The sequence below is a fragment of the Mastacembelus armatus genome, chromosome 3 (assembly GCF_900324485.2).
Source record: "Mastacembelus armatus chromosome 3, fMasArm1.2, whole genome shotgun sequence".
NCBI lineage: Eukaryota > Metazoa > Chordata > Actinopteri > Synbranchiformes > Mastacembelidae > Mastacembelus > Mastacembelus armatus.
In genome coordinates this window covers 5,289,841-5,313,555 of record NC_046635.1, presented here as the reverse complement: position 1 = coordinate 5,313,555, position 23,715 = coordinate 5,289,841, and the positions used below count along the sequence as shown (strand labels likewise).

Below are 23,715 nucleotides of genomic sequence, written 5' to 3'. Positions count from 1 at the left end.
TAACAAGAAAAGTGCAATGAATGAGTAAGAGATACTCTGTGGCACATAAAGGACCGGACTAACATGTTGACCTGTGGATTAGTCCGGGTAGGTGTGTGAACACAGGCTCTACCTTGTGAGGATTTCAGGAGGATGTCACTGTGCTTTGAACTGAAACCCTGGTATTTGCTGTGTATTAAATTATGTACTACATACACTTTCAAAGCAGAGTTTTGTCAATAAATGTCATGTTTATTTGCTACACTCATCTAAGTGATGCTTTTTTCCAAGTACAACAATTACATTTTAATATTTCTTTGCCAATACATCCTCTTTGTGCTTTGTCTCAACCTCCGTCCATAAGAACCCTGCTCTGTGAGACAATGCAATCTAAAGTGAAGTTTCTTTAATCTAAGCTGATTACAGTGGTGATGGCAGCCTTCCCTGCTGTGTGCCACTTTCAGCACATCCCCCACACACTTTCTCCCTGACCTCCTCCTACCCTCCCTCCCTTTTTCTCACAGCTGATTGCACTGCACTGAACTGTTAACCCCATCTTCACCATGGCCAGAAATAGAAACCACAGGATGCTATTCAAGCAGTGATAAAACAGTGCAGGTTTTTTTGTTTGTGCTGCGGATCAGTGGAGTGGACCAAAGTGTCCAAAGTCACCATTTGTTACTTAAATGAGATCTCCTCTGAATGGTCTGAATGCACTGGCATCTCTAGGCAATGAGCTACATGCGCTGTGACCAATGATGCATGTAGCAATAATGCATTAATGATGTACATGCAGATTTAAGCTGCCCTTTTTTTAAAAATGCAAACCATTCATTTCTGGTTTATGCTGCTCCCCATAGTATGGCTATGGGATCATCAGTTTGATGTGTCATTCACTAGACTGACATTAAAAACTGAAACTGTTGAGATGCAGTTTCATTCAATTCTTGAATTCTATGCCTGCAGTGATTTAGGAAACAACCAGAATTAAAATAGTTGGAGACAGTGCAGAACCATCACAACTTTTAATAAGAGATTTAATATTGTTACAAGTAAAAATGGTGGGTCATAAGCTACTGCACCACCTTAGTTTCTCAGCTGTGGACGACAGGTCAGGTTATTCTCTGATGTAAACCATTTGGACTAATGACACTGGAAGCAAAACCACCACCTTCAAGAAAAACAAACCTCTAACACATTTAACCAAAAAATGATTTGAACCTTGACTATAGGAACAAAAAACATCTTTAAAATCGAAATCCAAAACGTACATCCAGACAAGTCGCATAGTTAGCTGCAGCATCAAAAATGTTAAGTGTGAATAATAAAAACATACAATTATATAATAAATAAGGCAATTTTGTAGACCTGTCACACAATCATTACTCTAAAATAAAAGAGTGGGGTTTTTGTTTTTTTTTAAAAATGTTGAGCCTGATAATCGAATGAACATACAGAACACAGTTTAAGAAAATACATGTTTATTGAAACAGTCCAGTTCGTTATAACCTTATACAACCCTGTGATGCAGAAAAATAAAGCTGCATTACAAATAGATTTTCTCTGGAAAGTCAAATTCATTGATTGCAATACAATACTGTGCTGTACCAAACATTACCATCTCATAGCAAAGCATGTAAAAGAGTAGTGGCCAAACTAACAGAAATAACTCTATTTCAACCCATATATCTAAATATTAAAGAGAAATTCATGTTGTGTTCAGTATTGTTTCATACGAGTCCCCATTCTGAAAAGTCCAAGTATGCCCTTATAATCAATTCCTAAATATATAGTGAGAGAACATCATGAATACAGGGCTAAGCAATATGAAGCAATATGAGAAAAATGACTGTTTTCGGTATGAAAAGGTAAGTGGAGCAGGAACTTCTCTGCCATCACATTTCAGAAACCTTTGTGAGAAAAAACTGATTATTTGCTTGAATTTGTAATTCAATCAATTAAAGCATGTATCATAAGACGAGAAGTTCCACACAATTAGGGTGGTGATAGTAAATTATTAATAATATATTGCTCTGCCCTGGCTTAATGAACAAGTTCTACATTACCACATACAATACCTGCAGTGCAAAGTATATGACCGTAAATACTATGAATACTGACAACACTTGGAAGATGAGAATAGAGATCAGCGGTACTCATGTGACCTCTGATTGTAGGAGTTGTATCCCTGGTTGGAATTTGGGGGGCCTGAATGATACCCACTTCCATGTCCCCAGTGCCTGTCTCTGTCTCTGTCCCGCCAGTGGTGATGGTCCCTTCTCCATCCTTGGCCACCTCCTCCTCCTCCCCAGCCACGACCTCTGTGTCCACCACGGTCCTGGTACCTGGATGGAGGCAGAAATAAATTAATCTTCAACAACAGGAACTAATACATCCAAATTTTAGAATGTGTAACATGATAAATGATTTCCGAACAGGTTATAATCAATATATATCCAACTGTTGGAGCCTTTTCAAAATTGACAGTACTAATTTGTAAGAATTCTGTGACCTTAAATAGATGAAAGACAGAAATGGCAACTAAAGAGCTTTAAGCCACATTATGAGCTGCAACTGTAAAGTTTTAGGTTGTAATTAGTTATAGCTTTTTTTTTTTTTTAAACTGCCAAATGTTCCCTTACATTTGCTTTTTGAGCTGTGGATATTTGCTGCTTTTCTGTGTTTGTCATAAAATGAATTGTTGGTTCTAATCAAACATTTAAACAGAGACTTTCTTTTCTTTGTTCTAGGTTGAGCTCGTGACTGTTAGGAGATACAAACTTGTTGCTATCTCCGGCTGCAGCCCCGATCCCGCTTAGAACACTTTAATTTATATCTGGAGGTGGTTACATGGGTTCCAGGCACCGTCTCACTTTACACAACAGGGGAAAGTTGAAACATAGGTTAACTTCAGAGTTCATACAAAGTTCACATCCATACATTTACATGTCTTGGTGATTTGCACAGAAAACCTGGGTTTCCTCAACTATGACATGCCTGGTTACACCCTTTACATAAATCTGTCTACAAAATGACAATTCTCATAACACAGTTAGCAATTTACAATGCCCTTATTCTAACATGAATGTTACAGGATTCAGCCAAAGAAAGACCGCTGAAAACATCACCATGGATTTTTCATCATCTTATTTTTAACTGTGACTTTTGATATATATTATGTGTGTGAATGGGAAATAGTGTGAGGTGCTTTGAGTACAGGTGGCTGTAGACAAGCCCTACATATGCTTGGATGACCATATGCTAAACAAAACTACAGAATAATGAAAAGAAATAAGATTAACTGATAATGAAAATGATCATTAGTTGCAACCCTATTATTATGAAATCATGCCAATACTATCACTGTTTCACCTTACTTCCCTCTAAATTGCTGCACACTATTGCATACTAGAAAGGTATGGTGATACCCTGAAAATAAACAGTCTGGGCAAGGTTTGAAACCCAGCAGGGACCTTTCTGTGTGGAGTTTGCATGTTCTCCCTGTACTTGTGTGGGTTTTCTCCAGGTACTCTGGTTTCCTCCCACAGTCCAAAAACATGTATGTCAGGTTGATTGGTGACTCTAAATTGCCCATAGGAGTGAGTGTGAGTGTGTGAGGTTGTTTGTCTCTATGTGGCCCTGTGATGGACTGGTGACCTGTCCAGGGTGGACCCCTGCCTTTCACCCAAAGAGAGCTGGGATAGGCTCCAGCAGATCCCTGAGACCCTATATAAGAATAAGCCGGTATAGATAATTTATGAATGAGTATAGATAATGGATGGATGTGTTTAAGTTTCAAGATCTGCCATCTATAAAACCCATTACTTTTCCTGATGGTTGAATTTTTCCGTAGTATCGAGATACTGAAGCAGGTAGCCTATTGGTATCGAGGTCATAATCCTGGTATCGCGACAACACTACATATGTGCAGCACAAACCCCTAACCATGTAAAAGACCATGTGTCTTACAGATTAACACGCAGCTGTCTGGGCCCCTGACGAGCTACATCACCTGTTGTCCCTGCCTCTCTGGTTTCCTCCTCCACGGCCCCTCCAGTCCTCCACGACGGGCGGCGGATCAGCTGGACGGCTCAAGTACTGCTGGTACTCATGGTCCTCCGCCGAGAACCTGTGGGCAAACAGCTGCTCGTACTTCCGCAGGTCGTCCGTGGTGTCGGTCATTCTGTGATCACAGACACACAACGACAAAGCTGCTACACACGTTTTTATTCTGTTGTTTTGTTGTGCTAACGTGGCGCTGGGAGCTACGTCTGGGGTGGAATAATAAAAGCTGCACAGTCCGCTGAACATACAAACATCACAACAAAGACACACTTAACAATAAAACTTTAAAAACGCACCTTTATCGGCTCCAGCTAAACATTAGCACTTGTTACCATAAGACGAAATCAGCCCGTCACTGAAAGGACTCCGACGGAACAAACAGACGTCGCTTAAAGGTTCCGGGAGCGCACGCACCTGCCAGTGATTGATGGTTGTTAGCCATCGGTCATAAGCAGGACAAAAGGTCATTATCAAATCGGCTGAAGTCTGTCACTTGATATTAGCAGACGACTTTGAAACCCAAGTTACAGAAACACACTTTAAATTGAAGGTGCGAAAGTCCAGAGCAGCAAATCACATAGATTTGCATTAACCATAACCACTATTTCGATTACCTAAGGAGAAAGTGCCAGTTGCTGGAAGCCAGTAGTCACTTGAACCATGTAAGTGCACCTCAGTTTGAAAAGCAAATGATCATTGTTGGTTGTGTGTCTTGTTTATTTAATTTAGTTCAAATGGTTCGTGGTTTCAGACTTTCAGACGCGGTTTCGATTGGAGCCAAAACTCCAATCGAAACCGCAGCGCAGATCCTACAGATTAGAAAACAGTGGGCGGCTTTGGCAGAAGCTTGAGCAGGTGAAGCCGCTCCGTGTCGCTGCTGCTGCCCTTCATATGAAACACAATCCCGTTGGGGAAGCAGAAACTATGCGCAGCGACCAAGCAGGGAAACGCAGTCATTCACGTAATTAGTGAACGCCGATTGTTTGAAGACAGCGAGGAAGACGCTATTTCTAAGTGGGATTTATTCTGTCGCGAATCCCAAGTGGAAAAACAGCCAAGCGAAGAGCAAAAACTTCCTAAAATGACCAGGGTTCTGTCAGACTGAGCTTGACAACCTGGTGAATCGAGTTTACGAAGTGCTCTCATATTTCAGTTGTCTCTCAGCAGCAAGAAGACTTGCTCGAAGCTGGCACACTGGAAATGAACTCTTTGGATCACTAATCATCTGTGGACTTTGACTGCGCTTCTAAACATTATTTTCCTCTCAACCCGCAGCCAATAAAGCCGAGATATAAACGGAGTTCCTTAAGTCAGTGGCAATGGGGTGAGTAATCTAGAAAGCGTTGCCCTTCAGAGCGTCTCTCATGACACCTGCACTGACTCAAACGCTATGGGTCTACGGCGAAAATACGACAAGATACCTCTCCAACTGCTTAGGTCACCTGTCAGACCTTTAAATAAATACATTTGGTCATAATTGTCTCGGTCCGTCGGCGCTTGTCTGTGCGTATTGTAGCAGCTGAGACAAACCACAGTTTACTAATTTGTTGCCAGAATATTTGGCAATGTGGTCAATTTAAGAGGCGACTCCAGCTTGTCTTCTCTCTGTGAGATATTCTGATTTGATAAAAGCTTGGTGTCATACTGCTAGTTATGGATTTATGTTTTATTTTTGAGCAAAATCTGAGATGGATCCATCAAATTCCTATTGAATGTACATGTTCCTCTTGTCCGTCCCTGCGAATATGTTTTTGAAAGGGTTGTGGTTATGGAGGTGTCAGAGTTAACACTGTCCAACGCTAAGGAGAGATGATACTTCAGGAGTGTGTGCGTGTGCGTGCGTGCGTGCGCGCGCGCGCGCGTGTGTGTGTGTGTGTGTGTGTGTGTGTGTTGGCACATTGCTGGAGGTAGTTGTGTACTCCCACAGTTGTTTACAGGGTACAGTACATTATTTTGCCTCCATATCTACAGTGGTGTGAATGTTGACTCTGTGGCTCAGTGCCATAGTTATGCAATCTCGATCTCTCTTCACATCTACATATACTTCTGACTTTTCTCTGTGCAGTGCCTAACCCTGCTTGCATGGCTTTTATCTGGTTTAGAAGTTGCAATAATAAAAGCTCAGCACTAATAACGTCCGTTGGAATTACAAGCCTGAATAATTTATGTTAAACTTCAAGAATATTTCCAATTGCAACTTGCAAAAAAATCCTCATTCATGTGAAAATATGAGGCAGGGTATGAATACTAGGCAGAATTAATGCACATTAATTAAACTAATAAGTGCCACTTCATGCCACAGTGCTTTTTTCTTAAGAAGACTTTTATTTTTTAATTGTGGGAGAAACCAGTTCAACAGTCCTGACGTCTTCTCAAGAGTTTTGGTGTAGTCACCCAGCAGGTTTGAAACAGGGAAGCATCAGTAATGTTGTCATGAAACCGGCCCAGTGGACCAGCGGTAGCATGGCAGCCAGTCTTAAGGCAGGAGGTCACACCTGACAGACAAGTTTCCTTCTTCCAGGTCCTTGGTTTCAATCTGTGCTACACTACACTACACTACACAGCTAAATGCTATTAGCAAGACAAAAATAAATGGCACCCAGGATATTTTATCTAGCCAGTTATTCTGTAACTAATGTTCAGAGTAGAATTTGTTTAGTGTTGCAACGATTGATTGTTTTCAATATCTATTAATCATCAGTATATTTTCTCAATAATCACTTAATTGTTTAGACTATAAAATGTGAAAAATGCTTAATCACATGTTCTCAGAGCCCGTATGAGACTAATAAAACACCAAAAATTCTCATTTCAGAGTCTGGAACTAGCAAATATTTGATGCTTTGGCTTAAGATATGACAAACTATCAGGAAAATCTGTTATCAAAATTAAATTATTTGAATGAACTGATTGTTTCAACCCTGACTGAATATATCCCACTCATTGTTTTCAGTTGATTATCAGTCGGTTAATCCTTGAGATTAAATTGTGATAAAATACAGAAAATTCTATCATAAGTCATAAGTGCAGTAAGTGTTCTTTCAGTTAAGTATTAAGGTTCATTAATTTCTAAAACAATAAATAATTGCAATGTAGTCTATTAGGGACCAGGCCAAGATCATTAGTTTCACTGTAAATCCTATAAATGTTCAGTTTCTTTCCAAATATAGTGAATCTCACAATTAAGAAGATGAAACAAGGGACTCTTTTCATTGTTACAGATTATTGTTTTCACTTAATTGTTCCATCTCTAATCATTACAGCTACAAACCTAAGCAGTTTATCTCAATAGTGAAAATCAAGCTTGTGTTCACATGCTTGCTGAATTGTGCAGTACATTACATCTTGATTACACTTAGTAATGATGCAATGTGTCCTACCCTACGTGAGCAGTCACAGTAAATAAGAATGGGTCTGTCTGTGTCTTATTGTATCTGCATGTCTTTCTGTATGTCCATTCCTGATAATGTCAGAGGGCTGTTTGTGAATTAAGTCTTGGTTTTAAGGTTAAGATTAGAATTTGGTCTAGGTTTTGGTTGGGGGTGAGAGATTTAGTTGCTCTGATTAAGGTCTGTTGCCACAAAGATAGCAAGATCTTGATGGGTGTGTGTTTAGTGGAGAAAAGTATATTGTATTAGTAGTATATTATAGTGTTTTTACAGGATTTAAGTGTCCCTGCCACCCTGAAGCTCTGTGCTGCTAAATGGAGTTATAGATTAACTCTAAATCACACAACACATAGACACACATTAACGCCTTCATCTCTTTTCTACCACAGATCAGTAACCCCTTGACCCTGACACATTTCTTATTGAAACATTCATGTTCAGTTCAAGTTATTTCAAATACTTAAATTATAGCATTGTTTGCATGTGTGCCCAACATGTGTTTCAAGATTGCTAAATTTAAAGAGGCTGAAGAAATTCTGAGAACAATGGGAAGGAACATGGTGGTAATTGTATTTTTAAGTACAGTTTCACTGCTTAAGTGCTGCATCTCAGGAATTATTCCAAAATAAACCTTGATTGCATGAAAGCCCTTTCTCACAGAATAAGCAGACGCACAGATAGCAATGCAATCAGCATATTGCTATTTAAAGTAAGCCATGCTGGGAGCAGCCCTTACACAGGGAAGATGATAATCTCCTGGCTGGCCAGAGAATGACAGCTAAAGGCTTAACACTCATTGATTAGGCTCTGTGACATGTGACATTGCAGTGTGTCTTTGGCTGCCCAGACAGGAAGGTGGATTGTAACACTAATCTGAGTGTGTGTTCTGTCTGTAGCGGGAGGTTGCAGGGAAAGGTTGTAGAAAGGTAGTAGAAGAAAAGCCGCAGGTCTTATTGTTAAAGACTCATGGTTAAATGAAAGGGACAGACTGATGGTAGATTTAACATCTCCTCACCAGATGGTTGAGGCCTAGGAGGCCATCTGCTGCCACACTGTGCTTCTGTGGAGACTTCCTCGCTTCCTTTTCCTCCAAGCTCTCAGATTAAGTTGAGTTCTGCATCCCACTGCCTCAGTGTGGTGGAGGACGTGCTGTGGTTGCTAGTTTGAGTCTGGTCTGCTGCTTTTACTGTGAATATTGTCTCTTTTTCTCTTTCCGTCTCCATTTTAATGAGCTGTACTGGCATCAGGTACAGTGTGATATATGGTGTGTGATGCCAAAACAACACATACATACAAGTAATAATCAAGGTCACCTTCAGAAAATAATTTATATTTTGAGTTGTTTTTGATTAATTGGTTAGGACAGACCCCCCCCCCTCACATTTTTAAAATCTTTTGTTCAACTAACAATGCAAAGCCCCAAAATTTGGGATAAAAATGAGATAATGCAAAAAGTTTGATGCTCTTGCTTATTGAATTGCTTTATAATTAATGGGCATTGACTCCTTGACCCACATGTGATGGTTGGGTGGGGTGAACGGTTAACGTCTCCTTCCAGTCAGAACTGAAGGAGTTTCTTGAACAAGAGGGTAAAACATCTTCGAGAACCTCAAGTCCACCTGCATCTGTAGCACTTTTGAATATGCCACCACCTGGGCGACTAAGAAGCTCGACAGGCAAAAACTGTCAACCAACTGATTATTCCTAATTTGATTATCTGAGCACTAAATATACATTAAACAAAGTGATGTATTTTACTATTGAATGAAGCTGAACAGAACAATAGTATCCTGGTTGCTGTCTTTGTTGGAATAATCAAACGCACTAAAATGCAGTCGTATTAAGTGCTTTCTTATTTTGTCCCTCACTTCCAAGCTTTAATGTTCTCAACACTATATTCTCTAACAAAGAAAAATGCCATAAAGGTGCAATGTGTAAAATGTGAAAGATTTAGTGGCATCAAGTGGTGGGATGCAGAATGCAACCATGTAAGCATCCTCACACACCATCCTCCTGTTTCCACGTTGTGGGGATGGTATTTTGCCATGTGTCACTTTTAAAAACATGTTTCCCTGTTTAAAGCTAGTGTTTGGTTTGTCCATTCTGGGCTACTGTAGAAACATGGTGGCCTCTGTGAAAGGAGACCTGTTCCCTATGTAGATTTAAAGGGCTCATTCTAAGACAACATATTTATGAACACTGTATTCCACGTCTGCTAATAGATCATTCTAAATATTACACATTGTACCTCTAAACTAAACTTTGATGTGTGTGTAATGCTGCAGAGAGAGCTTCAGTAAGTCACTGTTGGGATGAGGCAATATGCTCTGTTTTGTAAATGTCAGAAGATAAAATTGTAATGTAGAGGCCGTCATGGTTCACTTTTCACTGATAAATTCATTCATTTCTGCAACTGTGCTGCAGTATTAAATAAATAGTCTCACTCAATAGAAGGCAGGAATCTTTGAGTCCAGGTTTTTGTATGCTGCAGTATCTTAGGGAAAACCTGTCCTCCTTTGACTTCCTGACATTATTAGTAGAACAGCATGTTTATTGTGATAAAAGCCTACGTGGTGTTATAGTGATGATCCCAGGGAGCTTTCTCGTCCTGCCTACTTTGCTCATTCACACAGACAAAATGCTGCTCTCACTAATAAGGCAGCTCTGCTCTCCATCAGGCCTCACAGGTACAAATGAGAGAGCTTCATTCTAGTGTGTTTTATTCATGAATGAATTATTCTGTATGTACAATGTTTTGTTTCTTTGACAGATTCAGAACAAAAGATTTTTTTGTTTTGTTTTGTTTTTACTTGGTCCTGCAGAAAAGCCTGTTGTAACTTAGTGTTGTTGTCCAAACCAGCTCTAATTTAGTTTCCCTCTTGATATTTGACAAGTCAATGTGACTGTCCAGACACTGTTGGGAAAACACTTGAAGTGGTAGAGTAATTTAATGTGTTGTGCCTTTGCTATACAGACTGCATTTACAGCAGTCACTGAGAGTAATGTGGTGCATTTTCACTGAAAATGTCTGTTCAGGTTGAGGGTTTTGCCTCTGGGGGATTCAACGGGAGAAAACATACTTTTAGACAGGCAAGTGACCTTATAAATTCCTACTGGCTAAGAGATGTTGACTCACTAATGAGCAGATCCTATTATAGAGTCATTAATTCATTCAGCATGAATTATTCTAATATACGGAAGGGGTTTGATAGCAAATCCAAATTCCTTGTTAAACTTAGTATAGTAGTTTGTTCATTACAGAAAGTGTATTGTTTTTGTTTGACACACTGCAGTAACAGACCACATTTAAACAGCTTTGTATGACAGATGTCAGCCTAATATTTAAGAATCTATATTACAATTGGTAATTTTAATTGTGATTCAAGACAAATTACAAACAAGCAAATATACTGAGTTATATAAACTGGCAACTGACTGTCTGATTTACAGTAAAACCTTGGATATTTTGCTGTGCTGACAGCTGTAGGGCATGCACCTACCACATACTTTGCTCTGTAACATTGATTTAACTTGTCATCACTCATTTTACTTTCTGATGTTGGCTTCTTACTAGGAAACCTGTTGCACAGAATATGATCTTTGTTTCATGCAACCTGTTCCAAAACTGTGTGCTGATGCTATTTCTCTGTTGACCTGTTTACAGGGAGACTTGACATCTCTGTGGAAATAATTACTAGGGTTTTACTGACCAACATCAAGTCATCAACTTACCATGTACAAAGAATTAAAGTGATCACATCTACAGCACACATAAAATAAATGTTGCCAGTTTTGACTGCTACACAGATCTATATTTGCATAACTGTATGAGCTGCTGCGTGTGTTGTGTGACTTCTAGGGCTGGTAAAATTTCAGAATTCTTTCTGCTCTAAGTGGGAATGTGAAGAATGTTGCAGTATGCTGCTGAGACTACAGATATTTTTTGTTTGTTTTTTTTTTTTTTTGTTTTGTTTTTTTGATGAACTGGCTACAAAACCTTCTCATATTTTGACCTCTTATTCCCAAAACACTCATCAGCATCTAAACAGAAGACATGTGTCTCAGGAGCCTTGAGCAGATTCTTAAACTCAAGAATCTGGACCATGCTGTTTTCTCATTTACAGGAAAGAGACAATCCTGGATTCTATGGGGTAGCAGCAGCACAAATGCAGCATGACTGCAAGCCCTCGCATTAAAATCACCATCCAAACTCTTAGTCGAAGATAGAAGCTGCCTGCTGTTATTCACGCTTCCTCTCCTCCAAGACACAGTTTCATCCCACATCATCTTAAAATGTCTTCTTTAAGCAGCAGGATAATCCTTCTCTTAGCAAACTTCACTTATGGAGAATGTGTTAAGGTAAATCATAGGTAGTGACTCACAGTATTGCAGCTCCTTATCCCACTAAAATTATGTAGTGCTGTAATGACAGCCCTCTACTTGGCGCCATAATTGTGGTGTGTCTGATTTTGTGTGCTACCTTAATTTTTTGTGTTATAGATTTATCAAAACACAACGTGATTACAGAATCATCAGTGCAGATGGGCCTGAGGTAGTTGTGTACTTGGGGACACACAGTGTGGACTAACTCGCACCTGCTATCTGCACACAGAAGCATACATACACACACCTGTAAGTTATTTAAAGCACCAGATGGGGATAAAGAACATCTGACAGTCAGCGGGGCAAAGAATCCAGTGCTCATAAAGTCCCAAATGTCATCTTCTTTTTTTATCCAGTAAAAATCAATCAACCTAATGCTTTTTATCTCTGAAAAGCAGATCACTGGATTCTGCTAACAGTTGTTTGAACGCATCCATGTGTTCAGCAGTGGCCTTTCACTTCTGTTCCCCTGCCAGTGTGTGCTGGCTTCAGACACAGTCACTGCAAAGGTCAGTGTGTGTGTGTTGATGTGTGCACATGTATATGTAAAGTGACAACAGTGATCTGCATAATGGGTTTTGTTGTTCCCACAGCAGATGAAGACTGAGATTAGGCTTAAAAGGGACAGTGAATTTATTAGGCTTTCATTTCTGTGAGAACCATAATCCCAGCCGAAGCAAAAGCCTTATTAGCTCATGATTTTTTGCTGCCTGCCATCGGTCTCATATTTTCACTGGGACCTTATAATACTGCATTAAAGTACTACTGAACTGAAAGTCTTTTTGAAAACTCCCTTGGCCAGTTGCTGCAAAGCATTACAACAAATGGGTACCATCTGCACCCTGTTAATGAAAGCTCTAGTCTTGCCATACAGGAGATGTGTGTTTGTGCTGCTCGCTCATGATAATTTTAGTGACTTTTTGAGAATATGTTCTGTCTCGGATGATTTGGATTTAGGCGTATTTTCCTCAGCATATCCCTGTGCTCTAAAAATAAAACCCTGTAATGTTTTGTTTTTGTTCATGAATGATTTTTTTATTTTTGCTGTGCCAAGCAAAATGTGGCTGAGCCATTGTGTGCAGCTCAGCACCCTCGTGTCTACTTCACACATTTTATTGAAACCGTCTTGTCATGAAAGTAAACAGCAGGACAAGGAGGAGAAAGCAATTTGAAGAAGGAGGAATACAAAGGATTTCACAAGAAAAAAAACTTATGTTGAAGGAAGTTTGTTGGTGAAATAGCCTCCTGGGAATGTGTTTGTATCTCCACACTATGGAGTGGAGATAAGTGATATGTGAACATTTGTTTCAGGTGCCCCTAAACTAGGGCATTTAAGGGCCTTTACAGCAAATGGGCCTATAAATATCAGGTGAGAAAAATGTTGCATAGAAACAGCATACAAACAAAATACTGCAGAATAGGATGCACAGGATGCAAAGAAGGCACAACAGGCCTACTTATTTCAACTACCCCCACCAGCCTGAAGGGCTATTCATATCAGCAATTTTAGGTCAGTTTATTCTAATGTAATCTTTACAAACAGTAGATTCACATGTGGGTGTAATGCTAATATTCACAGTGTTTTTGCATTTCACTAAGTGCACCCTGTGCACAACAGTGACTGGCCAGTAATACATAATTTGAATCTGTCTCTCTTTTCATTCTTGACATAATTACTTCTGTCCATTTTGTTATGGACAACCAAGTGCAACACTGCATTTCTTTGAGAACAGATTGGCTAAAAGTGAGCATTATCCCCATTTGGATCATTTTGTGCATCTCAGTCCTGTCTTTGCCAGCAGGCTTTTCACCTTGCCTTCAAGTATGGCTGTTTGGGGCAGCTATAAAGACTTTTTTCAACCCTTTGCTTCCATTGGGATACTTAGTTTTTACCAAGGATGCCCTGGCATTTAGACCCTGAGAAGATGATCCCGCCAACCCTTTTTTTTTTTTTAAAGTAGAGTTGCATGAACAGTGAGATAAAAAGCAACTCAAATATACAAAGGCAGAGGTAATATATGATAACTAATGGCCAAGTGAACATTGCCCCAGTTCATTCACTTCACATTTTGATTTCCAACAAGATCAGTACTTTGCATCTGTTTTCCCCATTTTCTTTTTCTGCACCGACTGTTAAGTTCTTGAGGTGTCCTCTGATCCTGCTCATCCAGCACCACTCTACTTAATTATTCCTCTCTTGGAACTCAAAGAGGATCGCAACCACCTGCACTCACTTTTTGAACTTATGATTTCCACTAGATAATTTAAATCTGCGGACTTCAGACCCTATCAAGCCCCACCATTTTTTTTTTCCTCTACTGTGCTACTACGAACTGAGATGAGTATACTGTATTCAGGTATGGTTATTTTTACCCCAAGTTGTACTTGAGCGGTGTCCTAGAAATATTTCTGGATGGGACAACATGGTTCTTGACATTGAATTTGGTGCATTGAGAAGCAAGTGTGAAACTTAAATTTCCTGTTATTATAATGTCTAGCAGCAGCAGAGCACACATAGTACTTTCCTTCTTTAATTGTTTATTAATTGGCCCAATTAGCTAGTAACAACTAATAGCCAGAAAAAAACAAGGGGCTTTTCTATGAATTGGCTTAAAATTGTACATTAGCTTTTTTTCATTGTTTTCAGTAATAAAGTTTATAGATATTTATTTTACACACCTGTAATTATGCATTATACCAGCAGCTATGGATGTATAATACACTTTTCATTTTGATCTTTTAAACAGAAAAGGAACAGAGCGTTGCCTAAACATATTAACGTTTGACATTCAAGTATAGTAGTTGTGTGTTTGTGACAGAGAGGATAATCATGTTGTCTAGATAGAGAAATGTTTGTGTGAATGACATAAAGAGATTTTTTTCAGTCTCTAGTTATTCAAGTTTATCAGGTAGGTGGTCTGCGCCTGCTCCTTTATTCCCATGCTGATACTAGTCTGGGCCACATGGACAGCGAGCATTAGTTGAACCACTCAAAGATAGACTTTTTCCTGTCACAGTCATTGTTGGGTTCCATCCATCTATCATCTATACCCACTTATTCCTAACCAGGGTCCCAGGGATCTGCTGGAGCCTATCCCACCTCTCTTTGGGTGAAAGGCAGGGGTACACCCTGGACAGGTCACCAATCCATCACAGGTCCACAAACTCCACACAGAAAGGTCCCTGACGGGTTGCGAACCCAGGCTCTTCTTGCTGTGAGGCAATGGTGCCAACCACTAATCCACTGTGCTGCCTTTCATTGTTGGGTTTGATAGCTAATTCTCTTTTGATTTGGCTCCCAGACATTCAGAGTTCATTCATCCTTTTTTTTTTTTTACTTAAAAAATGGTTATAAACATAAATATATTTGAAAGCTTTTGAATTCAGGAAGAAGATTTGATATTGGATTTAGACAAACTAAAATGACCAGGCATACAGGTAGCAGTGACACTTTGGAAAACAGCCCAATTTGAATACTAAAATTAGACACTGAGATAGCTCAGAATTTCATTAGTTTTGACTTGACTTCCTATGATGAGTGGAAGTCAAGCTAACATAATATTTCCTCACACAGCTGCAGTTTCCTAAATAAATTTTATATAGATTAAATTTTAATTGAAGACTTTATTTTACCATTACATTTAATAGTTTCCAGATGCCTTCACTTCCCAGTGTGAATATTACTCCCTGTTATTTTGATGGTGGAAGAATTTTACCCCAACGCTGACAATTGTGATGGTTTAATTTCAGTTGGAATGCTCCTTCACAGTGAAGTTGCCACAAACACTTTATCACTGGTGGCTAGAGGGAAAAGAAACAGTGTGAATTTATAATGGGGCTTATTTGAAGTTGGTAATTCTTTTTTTTTTTTTTTTTTTTATTACAACAATTAATCTTATCTTTTTTAACTGTGTTACTACAAGCAGATAATTGTCTCAAGTGTGTTTGGTTCAGAGGGGAAATCTTCCTTCAGACAACAGATGTGTACTAGTGCGCAGTCTAGCACAAACACCTAGAAATGTGTTGCTGCCAACTATGAGAGGGGAGGGGGTGTTGATGTGCTAATGGCTTTGGGTTGCTATGAGGATTTAGGGTTTGTGTTATATTATCACCTGGTCATCCATGCTGAGACTCTCAGGACTCTGCTTCTCTGGAGACACAGCACAGTGTCTCTGCAGGCACTGGAAGTGTGTTATGTTTGATTGATTGTTGTGAAATGTGGCTTGTGGATTAGAGGATCTTGTCTATGGTTACATGTTGTGTGTCTTACCTGCAGTGATCCTCCTCTCATACTGTGCCTTTCTTTTGTCCTCTGCTCTCCAGGGAGCAGCCGATCTACACCACCAGGGCTCATGTCTTCCAAATCGACCCAACCACCAAGAAGAACTGGGTTCCTGCCAGCAAGCAGGCTGTCACAGTCTCGTATTTTTACGACAGCACACGTAACAGCTACCGCATCATCAGCGTGGATGGATCCAAGGTATGCATGTGTGCATTCTGTGTGTAGCAATATCACAGAGAGATGGTGGGAAACATTTGATGACCCAGGTTTGAATTGAGGCTAAGGAAGTGAAATCAAAGCTAGAACTGAACAAAAGCAATTGTTGGTCTCATCACAATGATCAGCATCAATCTGGCATGAGATTATTTAAAGTTTCTTGTGCTCTCCTGCTTTGGTGTCCATTTAGCATTATTTTCAATTATTGATCGGAATCATTGCAAAAATAGCAACAATTATCTCTTAACTGTGATGTAAACTAGGAGAGTATTTATACCATGTACTATATACCATATATAATGTTATATATCACAATTTGCACACAACTACACATTGATTTCTGTGCTTGCATCTCGTCTGTTGTCTAGCTGAATTCAAAGAGATCAAAAATACAATACAAATAGTCAATTTGAAATCAGAGTGTGAACATTTGCAGAAAATAACCTCTAATAAATTAACAAGAGCAGCTTAGAGCTGCATACCTGTGGAGCTGCCATTAAACTCAATTATCTGTAATTTACTGTCATCAGTATACAGTCAACAGCAGTGAGTCTTCAAGGACTGTAGAGACTTTAATAGTCACTCCACTGGATCAGCCCTTACTCTTTCCAGTCAGATCCGTCTGTGCTGATTTTTGACCTGGTTTGATGTTTCCCTTTTGAATTATTTTTCAGTTGTGGTTGTTGAAAAACAAGGACCTGCCTGGTTACAGAATAGACACAGTATGTGACCATTCTCAGTAGCTTGCAAAAAAAAAAACAGACTGAGTTTTCACAATGATTTTTATGTGGCATCGTCATCGAGTATGATGTTAAGATTAAATTATGCATGTGATAAGACATGATATAAGTGTGCCTATATCCAATATTCACACCCTCTTCTATGCTATCAGAAAGAGTAGATTGTGTTTCCATGGCAATCAGAGTCTTGTCTCTGCGTGAAAACTGGAGGAGAGTTATGACAGTGGTATCCCTCAGCTGATAGTGTTGAGCAATCACCTTTTTCAAAAACTTAAATTGCATAGATTGCCTGCAGAACCACTTCAGTCTGAAAGGGCTGACAGTTGTTTGGATCTGTGTCTTAATACATGTTTCTTTCTGTGTAAACAGTATGTGGGGTTCAGTGTTAGGATTAACAGCCCAATAGCTGAAAGATATACACTGGGTCGTCAGTTTATTAGGGACTAATACAGTGTAACACAACAGTCCTGCATTACATGCTCCTCCATGAACGTGCTACCGTTCAGTCTTTGTTGAACTGCTGAAAGGTGTTGACTCAAACGTTTGATCATTTTGGAAGATGCAGTTTCTGTACAACTGTGCCCTATTATACAGAGAGGTGTTTCTGTTCTTTAGCCTAACCTCTGATATCAATGGGGTGGACAAAATAATAGAAACATTTGTGGATATAACGCATTACAATTCAACAGCAGCAAAGACTGCATGCAGGTGAATCAACACCTTTCTAGAAAGGTTGTAAGAAAAAGTACATATTGTATATAGGTTTTATGCAGGATTTGCATGAGACTGCATTAGTTTTAGTTAAAGATGCATAATAAACTCCAGGAAATGAATGTAAGTCAGTCCCCATGAGGTATGAAAACAAATATGTGGGTCTGTTTTGAAAATCTAACTTTTAGGTTTAAATACATTTTCTTCTTTGACTGACTCAAATATAAAGAGTTTTAACAATGAAATAAAACCTTTAAAGGGAATTACAATTTATTATTCCTCTGCTCCAGCAAAGCCTCATTGACGTCTATTAGCTTCAAATCACTTCTCTACCCACAACTAGGAACTACAGAGGCAAGACTCTAATCTGTAATGTCATCAGGCAGCACATAAGGAGCTATAGCCCTGACAATAACTGGCAAAAGATTATTGAAGATAAACCAAGTCTATATGCATGTTATTCTTTTCCTGTCCTTTACAAAGTATCTTTTCTTTATAAAAATAATAATACATTGGCAGTATGCTTTATTTCGGCCTGGATGAATCTATATATTATATTATATTTATATAAATATAAAAATGTCTCTCTGTCCACCTTCTGCCATCCAGCCTGTCCACTTGTCTCTCCCCTCTCCTGTAACCTTCAGTACAAGAGTTGTATGCCATAAATGGCTGCATAGGTGATAGCTGTTTGCGAAGCATGAGGGCTTATGAAATGTTATCTTCATTTTACTAGAAATGACTCCTGATTTTAGATTCATCCCTGTTTTCAGTACATTTAAGTCATTATGAACAAAGTAGCTTAGAGCAAGGACATGTTCAGTCATATCAAATGAATGTTTAATATAGTTAGTGGTTTGTACACTAGCTGTGAGAGAGAGACAGGTTGTCCTGAGGAATAGTCAGTGCTGCTGTACCCACCAACTGTGACAGACTGTCAGCTTATATTCATCGAGCTGTGATGGCCAGGCAACGTGCTGGCAAAGATACAGCAAGTAGAGGAGCACATCAGCACTTCTGACTCTCACCCATCCCGAATCGTACTTCTCATACAGCGATGTGCCAAACATTGTGACAGCACACTGGAGTTTTCTTGTGTTCTTTATGAATTATTCAAAGTACGGTATCTTTACAGCTAACGTATATTTAAAAAAAACCTTGAATATATATTTTTTAATCTCATATTTTTTCTCTTCTGTTTCTTTAGCTACCCTTAAAAAAAATGACCACTTCTTGCAGTGTCCGTAATGAACATTTCATTTGCTGTCAGCTGGTGACACAAGAATAAGAATTTCTGCCAAGCATAAGAACTGATATTCCTCTAAGTGAGATTGTTAACTATGTTTCTGGCTACAGATTTGTCAGAATTTAGTCTTTAACGAGTTCAAACAATTGGCAGCTAAGTTTTCTGTCTACTCTATGAATTTATGCCACCACCGCAGTTATACCATGTAGTTTCTCTGTGTAGTGTTCAGGAAATGTGTTTTACAGGAACAACAAATATTATTTGCACTGGGATAACAGTGCAAATAATTTGCCATTAACACAATTTACACACTTTTATGTCTGTGTTTGGGTGAATCACCTAGTATAGCTTGATATTTGTATACCCAGCCATCGTGATGGATGATGGGACAGTGCACTGTGTTGATGGAAGTCCCAAAACAATTATCCGTTAGGATTATGGTACATTCACACCAAAGCTGGTATGAGCTGCTATGAAGCACCAGCATCAGGAAATTCAGTACTGTAAACTGCTGCAGATCCTTGACTAGCTTGTCATAAAAACAAAGTGGGAAAAATAATAATAAAAAAAGATCACGCCTCAGATGATATTAGCTTTTTATTACCTGCATCAAATGAAAAACCGCTATTCATTAGCCGAATGTCAAGACTAAAGAACAGTGAGAGCATAATTCCAGCATCATAACCTGAATTTCCTGTAGCAGAAATTCTGTATCTGTTGTTGAAGAAAAAAATTGAAGAAATACAGGCTGGAGAAGCTGGAATTGTAGTTCTGCAAACATGTGGGTAATCGTAGACAGCAGTGGAGCTGATGTGCACAGTCCTGCATGTCAAACAAGCTGATTGGTTGAATCTGTTAAGGCAACTTCCATTTTCCAGCTGTTACCTAAAAAATGCAAAAATTACCATAAGATCTTTCATATTAGGTTGTCACTGTTAAAATATGGTGGTCACCTCAGTTGTACTGTGCAAGTTTTAATAGATTTATACAAGAAAAAAAAGCTGTCACTTTAAGATTTTGATGTGTGGCACACGTCTGACTAAAACTGAGTTTACCCTCCCTCCACCTTCAGAAACCAAACCTGAGTCACTGGCACCAAAGAACAGTGTGTTTGCACTGCATAATATATGGTGAGATAAAAAGCATCAGGTCATTAAGGCGGTTGGCAGAGATACAAAAACATTTAACGTTTCTTCATCAATATCACACCTCTGCCTGATGAGCAAAAATTGTTCAGGCACATTTGGTGTCTGGTTTGAGAGGACATCATCTCGTCTTTCGTTGGCTGCATTTTAGTTTTTGTGCCGTTGCCCGCTCCTCCTGTTCATCATCATGACTATCCTCGCTGGCCATTTGTCACTGTTATTTCAATATATAGCCTTCAAAAAGGCTTTGTGCACAAAAGGCTTTGTGCATGGAGCTCACTGACTGTATGAAATAGAACAATAATATACTGTAGGTCCATTTAGTTTTTAAAATGAGCATAGTTTTCTTTTTCCTTAGACAAAATTTATTTATGAAATGTGGAACAGAGTCACAATTAATTTAATTTTTTTTTTCTATATATGACATTATCTTGTAGCATTTGGTGTGTGACGAGTGATCACAGTTCCTTCCTTACCATACACTCTTCTCCCATGTCCTATGTTCCTTATCTTACCTACTGACTCTGCAGATTCTGTGCACTCTGCAGACATGTAATCAGCCAAGAAAAATTTCTCCTATAGCCTTCTGGCTGTCTCTGCGTTTCTAACTGACCCTGAGGGCATTGGCCTGCTGAGCTTCACTCTGTGCCTCCTGTGCCACTTGATCTGCAGCCCGGCTCAGTACCCGCACAGCTGCTGGCGTCACTCTGCTGTCCCTCCTTCTGTCACACCCTCCCACTCTCACTCGCTTGCTCACTGAGTCGTACCCTCAAACTTGTCAGCATACAGTCACGAGACCCACGAAGATGGGACAACCTTGGTAGTCCTGCACTTTTAAGTTGCAATTTGGATGAATCACTAAAATTAACCTAGAGTGGGTACAATGCACTAGGTTGATAAGGTAACAAAGTAGCAAGCCACTTTCCAGATAATAATAATTAAAACAAAACTTACACAGGTGCTAATATAAAACATGATATGTAGAATGCAGAAAACTCATCAACAGAAACAGCTGTTTAGGTGGAATAAAAGTGGGCCATGCTATCAAAAGGGTAGAGTCACTAGAAAGGTGACAGTTTCATTGAAAAGTCTTTCACCATGAGGCTCAGGCATAAGCAATAACACCAAACATGGTCAGTATGGAAGACCTGACTAATAAAGCAATTCCTCCGATGTGGGAGCAAAGCCAAGTAATTCACCTATGCATGAAAATGCAGTGAGGTGTAGAAAAAATGGCTGCAGGTGCTTCTTCAACTGATGGCTCAAAATTTGAAATATTTGTGCTGTGTAACACTCACTCAGTCACTGAAAGACTAGAAGGTGAGGTGCTGCAAGGATGAGTGTCTGTAGGCAACAGTGAAGAATAGTGGAGGTTCTTGTAAATTTTGAGGCTCTACTGATGCCATGTAGAGGCACATTTTTATCCATCATGCGAGTCCACTGGATTAATTGATTTCTTTTGTTTCAGCTCTGCATCAATCCGAGCGAGAACAAAGACCTGAATAAAGATTTTATTAGCATTTCATTACAGTCAGCTTGAAATAATTAAGCCTTTTTAGACCAATAATGCAATTCCTCTGAAAGTCAGTGATAAGTAAACTCAATTATCATCTAACCCTGGTTGTGGTTGATCATCCTTTTAAGCACCAAAAACTCTATATATAATAATTCAGGCCTATGAGCCTAACAGTGTACAGTTTAACTGTATCAGCTTAATGTAGAGCTGAACGTGAAAAGTGATCTGAAGTTGCTTCATACAGCATATTTCTTTTTATGCAGTTGGCAAGATGTCAGTTTACCTAATTCTGTTTTTTATCCTGCAACAGCAACCCAGGTTCTCCATGGTGGCCATTAAAGTTTTATGGCACCCTAACACTTTCTTTGAGTCACACGATGAGTTCTGTTAAATATTCACTCAGCTGCTTGATATAAGACATGAGTGTTGTTCTGGCTTTGCCAAGGTTCCTCTACTGAAGAAATTAGGTCATCTTTGTTTTGATGAAGCCTTTGAAAAAATTACGACATTCAAATTCATTACCAGCACCTTGGTAATCTGCCACTCTCCATATAAACCCTTGATGTAGGAATTCAGCCTGAATCTGAGATTGCAGCTGTGATCTTTATTGTATCTGATATTGATGAAGGTCTTTCTGTATGTGCTGGAATCTGTTTTTGGGAGCCACTGACATTGTTATAGATGGACACGAAGGGCTCAAAAAAAACCTATTAATTGCCCATTGATGTGAGCTCTTCTGTTAGCTCAGTGTCTGCTTTAGAGGTATCTGTGTCCAGTAAAGGGTCTCAACACCTCAGCCACTCTAAAGATGGTGAGGGAGAGTAGAAAAGGACACAAGTCTGTCAGCGATTTGAGTTCAGAGCCATGTTGCTATGAAACGAGGGCTGCTCTGTGATTAAACTGTCCTCTATTGTTTCTTAATTGTTGGTAATTTGCATGTGCTGTTTTCTTATATATCAGCAGTGAGCATCTGCACATCTAGCTGTTTGAATAGTGTTAGACATGTCTGTATTTACAGTAGTGCAATAAATGCACAAATCAGTGCAGTCTGATCAGACACGTCATGCATCCTTTCCTTTTCCAACTTTCAAAAACAACACTCTTTGTATTTTTAATGTTGAATGATGAATATCAAAATTAGAAGTTGCCCAAAAAACAATACTGATTTGTTTTGATTTTTTTGCTTGAACCTATTGTCATATAAAGAACAAATAAAATTTAAATAAATGTCAATAATACATTTTTACACTTTCTAACATGTCACCCTGAACAGATTATGTCATATCAATCAGGCTATGCCCTCCCTGAAGCCAGGTTATGATAGATAACTGGTCCATGTTGTGTTTGACCTGAACCTAATCTTATCCTAACCCTAACAAGGTCATTTACTATAGCCTATTACTTGTCAATTGCAATTAATAATAATAAGAAGGAACTAAAGCTTACAAACAAAAATAATTATACAGTATTTTTATGATTTTCAATTCAGAAAGCGTTACCTAAAAGGGACAAACATTTTGTATTTGCTTATTCCTCTAATTAGTGTTGAAACCATAAAGAAAGAACCAACTTTTTTTAATTTCTTGCTTTAAAAAAAACCTCAGACTGAAATCATGCTGTAAGCATCTGTTTCTACTGTCACTGTCTTGTGCTCCAGTTACAGTTTTAGTTTCCAGCATGTTTTCTAACAGCTGATTTACTGCATCAGTGCAGCAGGTTGACTGTCTACTGTACCAAATTTAGAGACTGTAATTTGACTACTTAAAGGTTAGTGTGTCAGCAGTCAGCAAGACGTGTGTGCCCATTCGTGACTTTTTGTTGATTCTTTACTATGCAATTGTGAAACAAATGCTGGTAAAAATATTTTAAATGATTATTTCAGCCTGAACAGGCTACAAGAATAATGTGCATACATGTGCAGAGTACAGAATACCTGGCCACATGCTCCTGGCCAGCTTCCATGGCTTGCTAGACTGTAATGAACTGAGCGAGGTGTGATATTTTGTGTTAGTCTGTTCATGACCCACATGAAGCTTATAGTTT

At 39.0% G+C, this 23,715-nt stretch overlaps 2 protein-coding genes across 2 annotated transcripts in view; one reads left to right on the top strand and one right to left on the bottom strand.

The window, feature by feature from the left end:
* Positions 1 to 1,443: 1,443 nt before the first annotated feature.
* Positions 1,444 to 4,458, bottom strand: LOC113137802 (RNA guanine-N7 methyltransferase activating subunit-like). Its single transcript, XM_026319628.1, has 3 exons — positions 4,341 to 4,458; positions 3,992 to 4,162; positions 1,444 to 2,324 (listed from the first exon to the last, which is right to left on the bottom strand). The coding sequence occupies exons 2-3, from the start codon at positions 4,159 to 4,161 to the stop codon at positions 2,126 to 2,128; spliced, it is 369 nt and encodes a 122-aa protein (XP_026175413.1). The 5' UTR covers position 4,162; positions 4,341 to 4,458; the 3' UTR covers positions 1,444 to 2,125.
* A 468-nt stretch (positions 4,459 to 4,926) lies between these two features.
* homer2 (homer scaffold protein 2) overlaps positions 4,927 to 23,715 on the top strand; it is a 31,532-nt gene continuing 12,743 nt past the window's right edge. Inside the window, exons 1-2 of the mRNA XM_026319789.2 lie at positions 4,927 to 5,368; positions 16,140 to 16,296. Coding sequence (XP_026175574.1) covers positions 5,364 to 5,368; positions 16,140 to 16,296 — 162 coding nt within the window. The 5' untranslated portion in view covers positions 4,927 to 5,363. The remainder of the gene's footprint in view (positions 5,369 to 16,139; positions 16,297 to 23,715) is intronic.

Bases quoted from the DNA above. Each gene is read 5' to 3' on its own strand.
- LOC113137802 (XM_026319628.1), bottom strand. From the start codon at position 4,161: ATGACCGACACCACGGACGACCTGCGGAAGTACGAGCAGCTGTTTGCC. The intron at 2,325-3,991 runs GTGATGTAGCTC...GCCTCCATCCAG, and splicing joins CAGAGAGGCAGGGACAACAG to GTACCAGGACCGTGGTGGAC.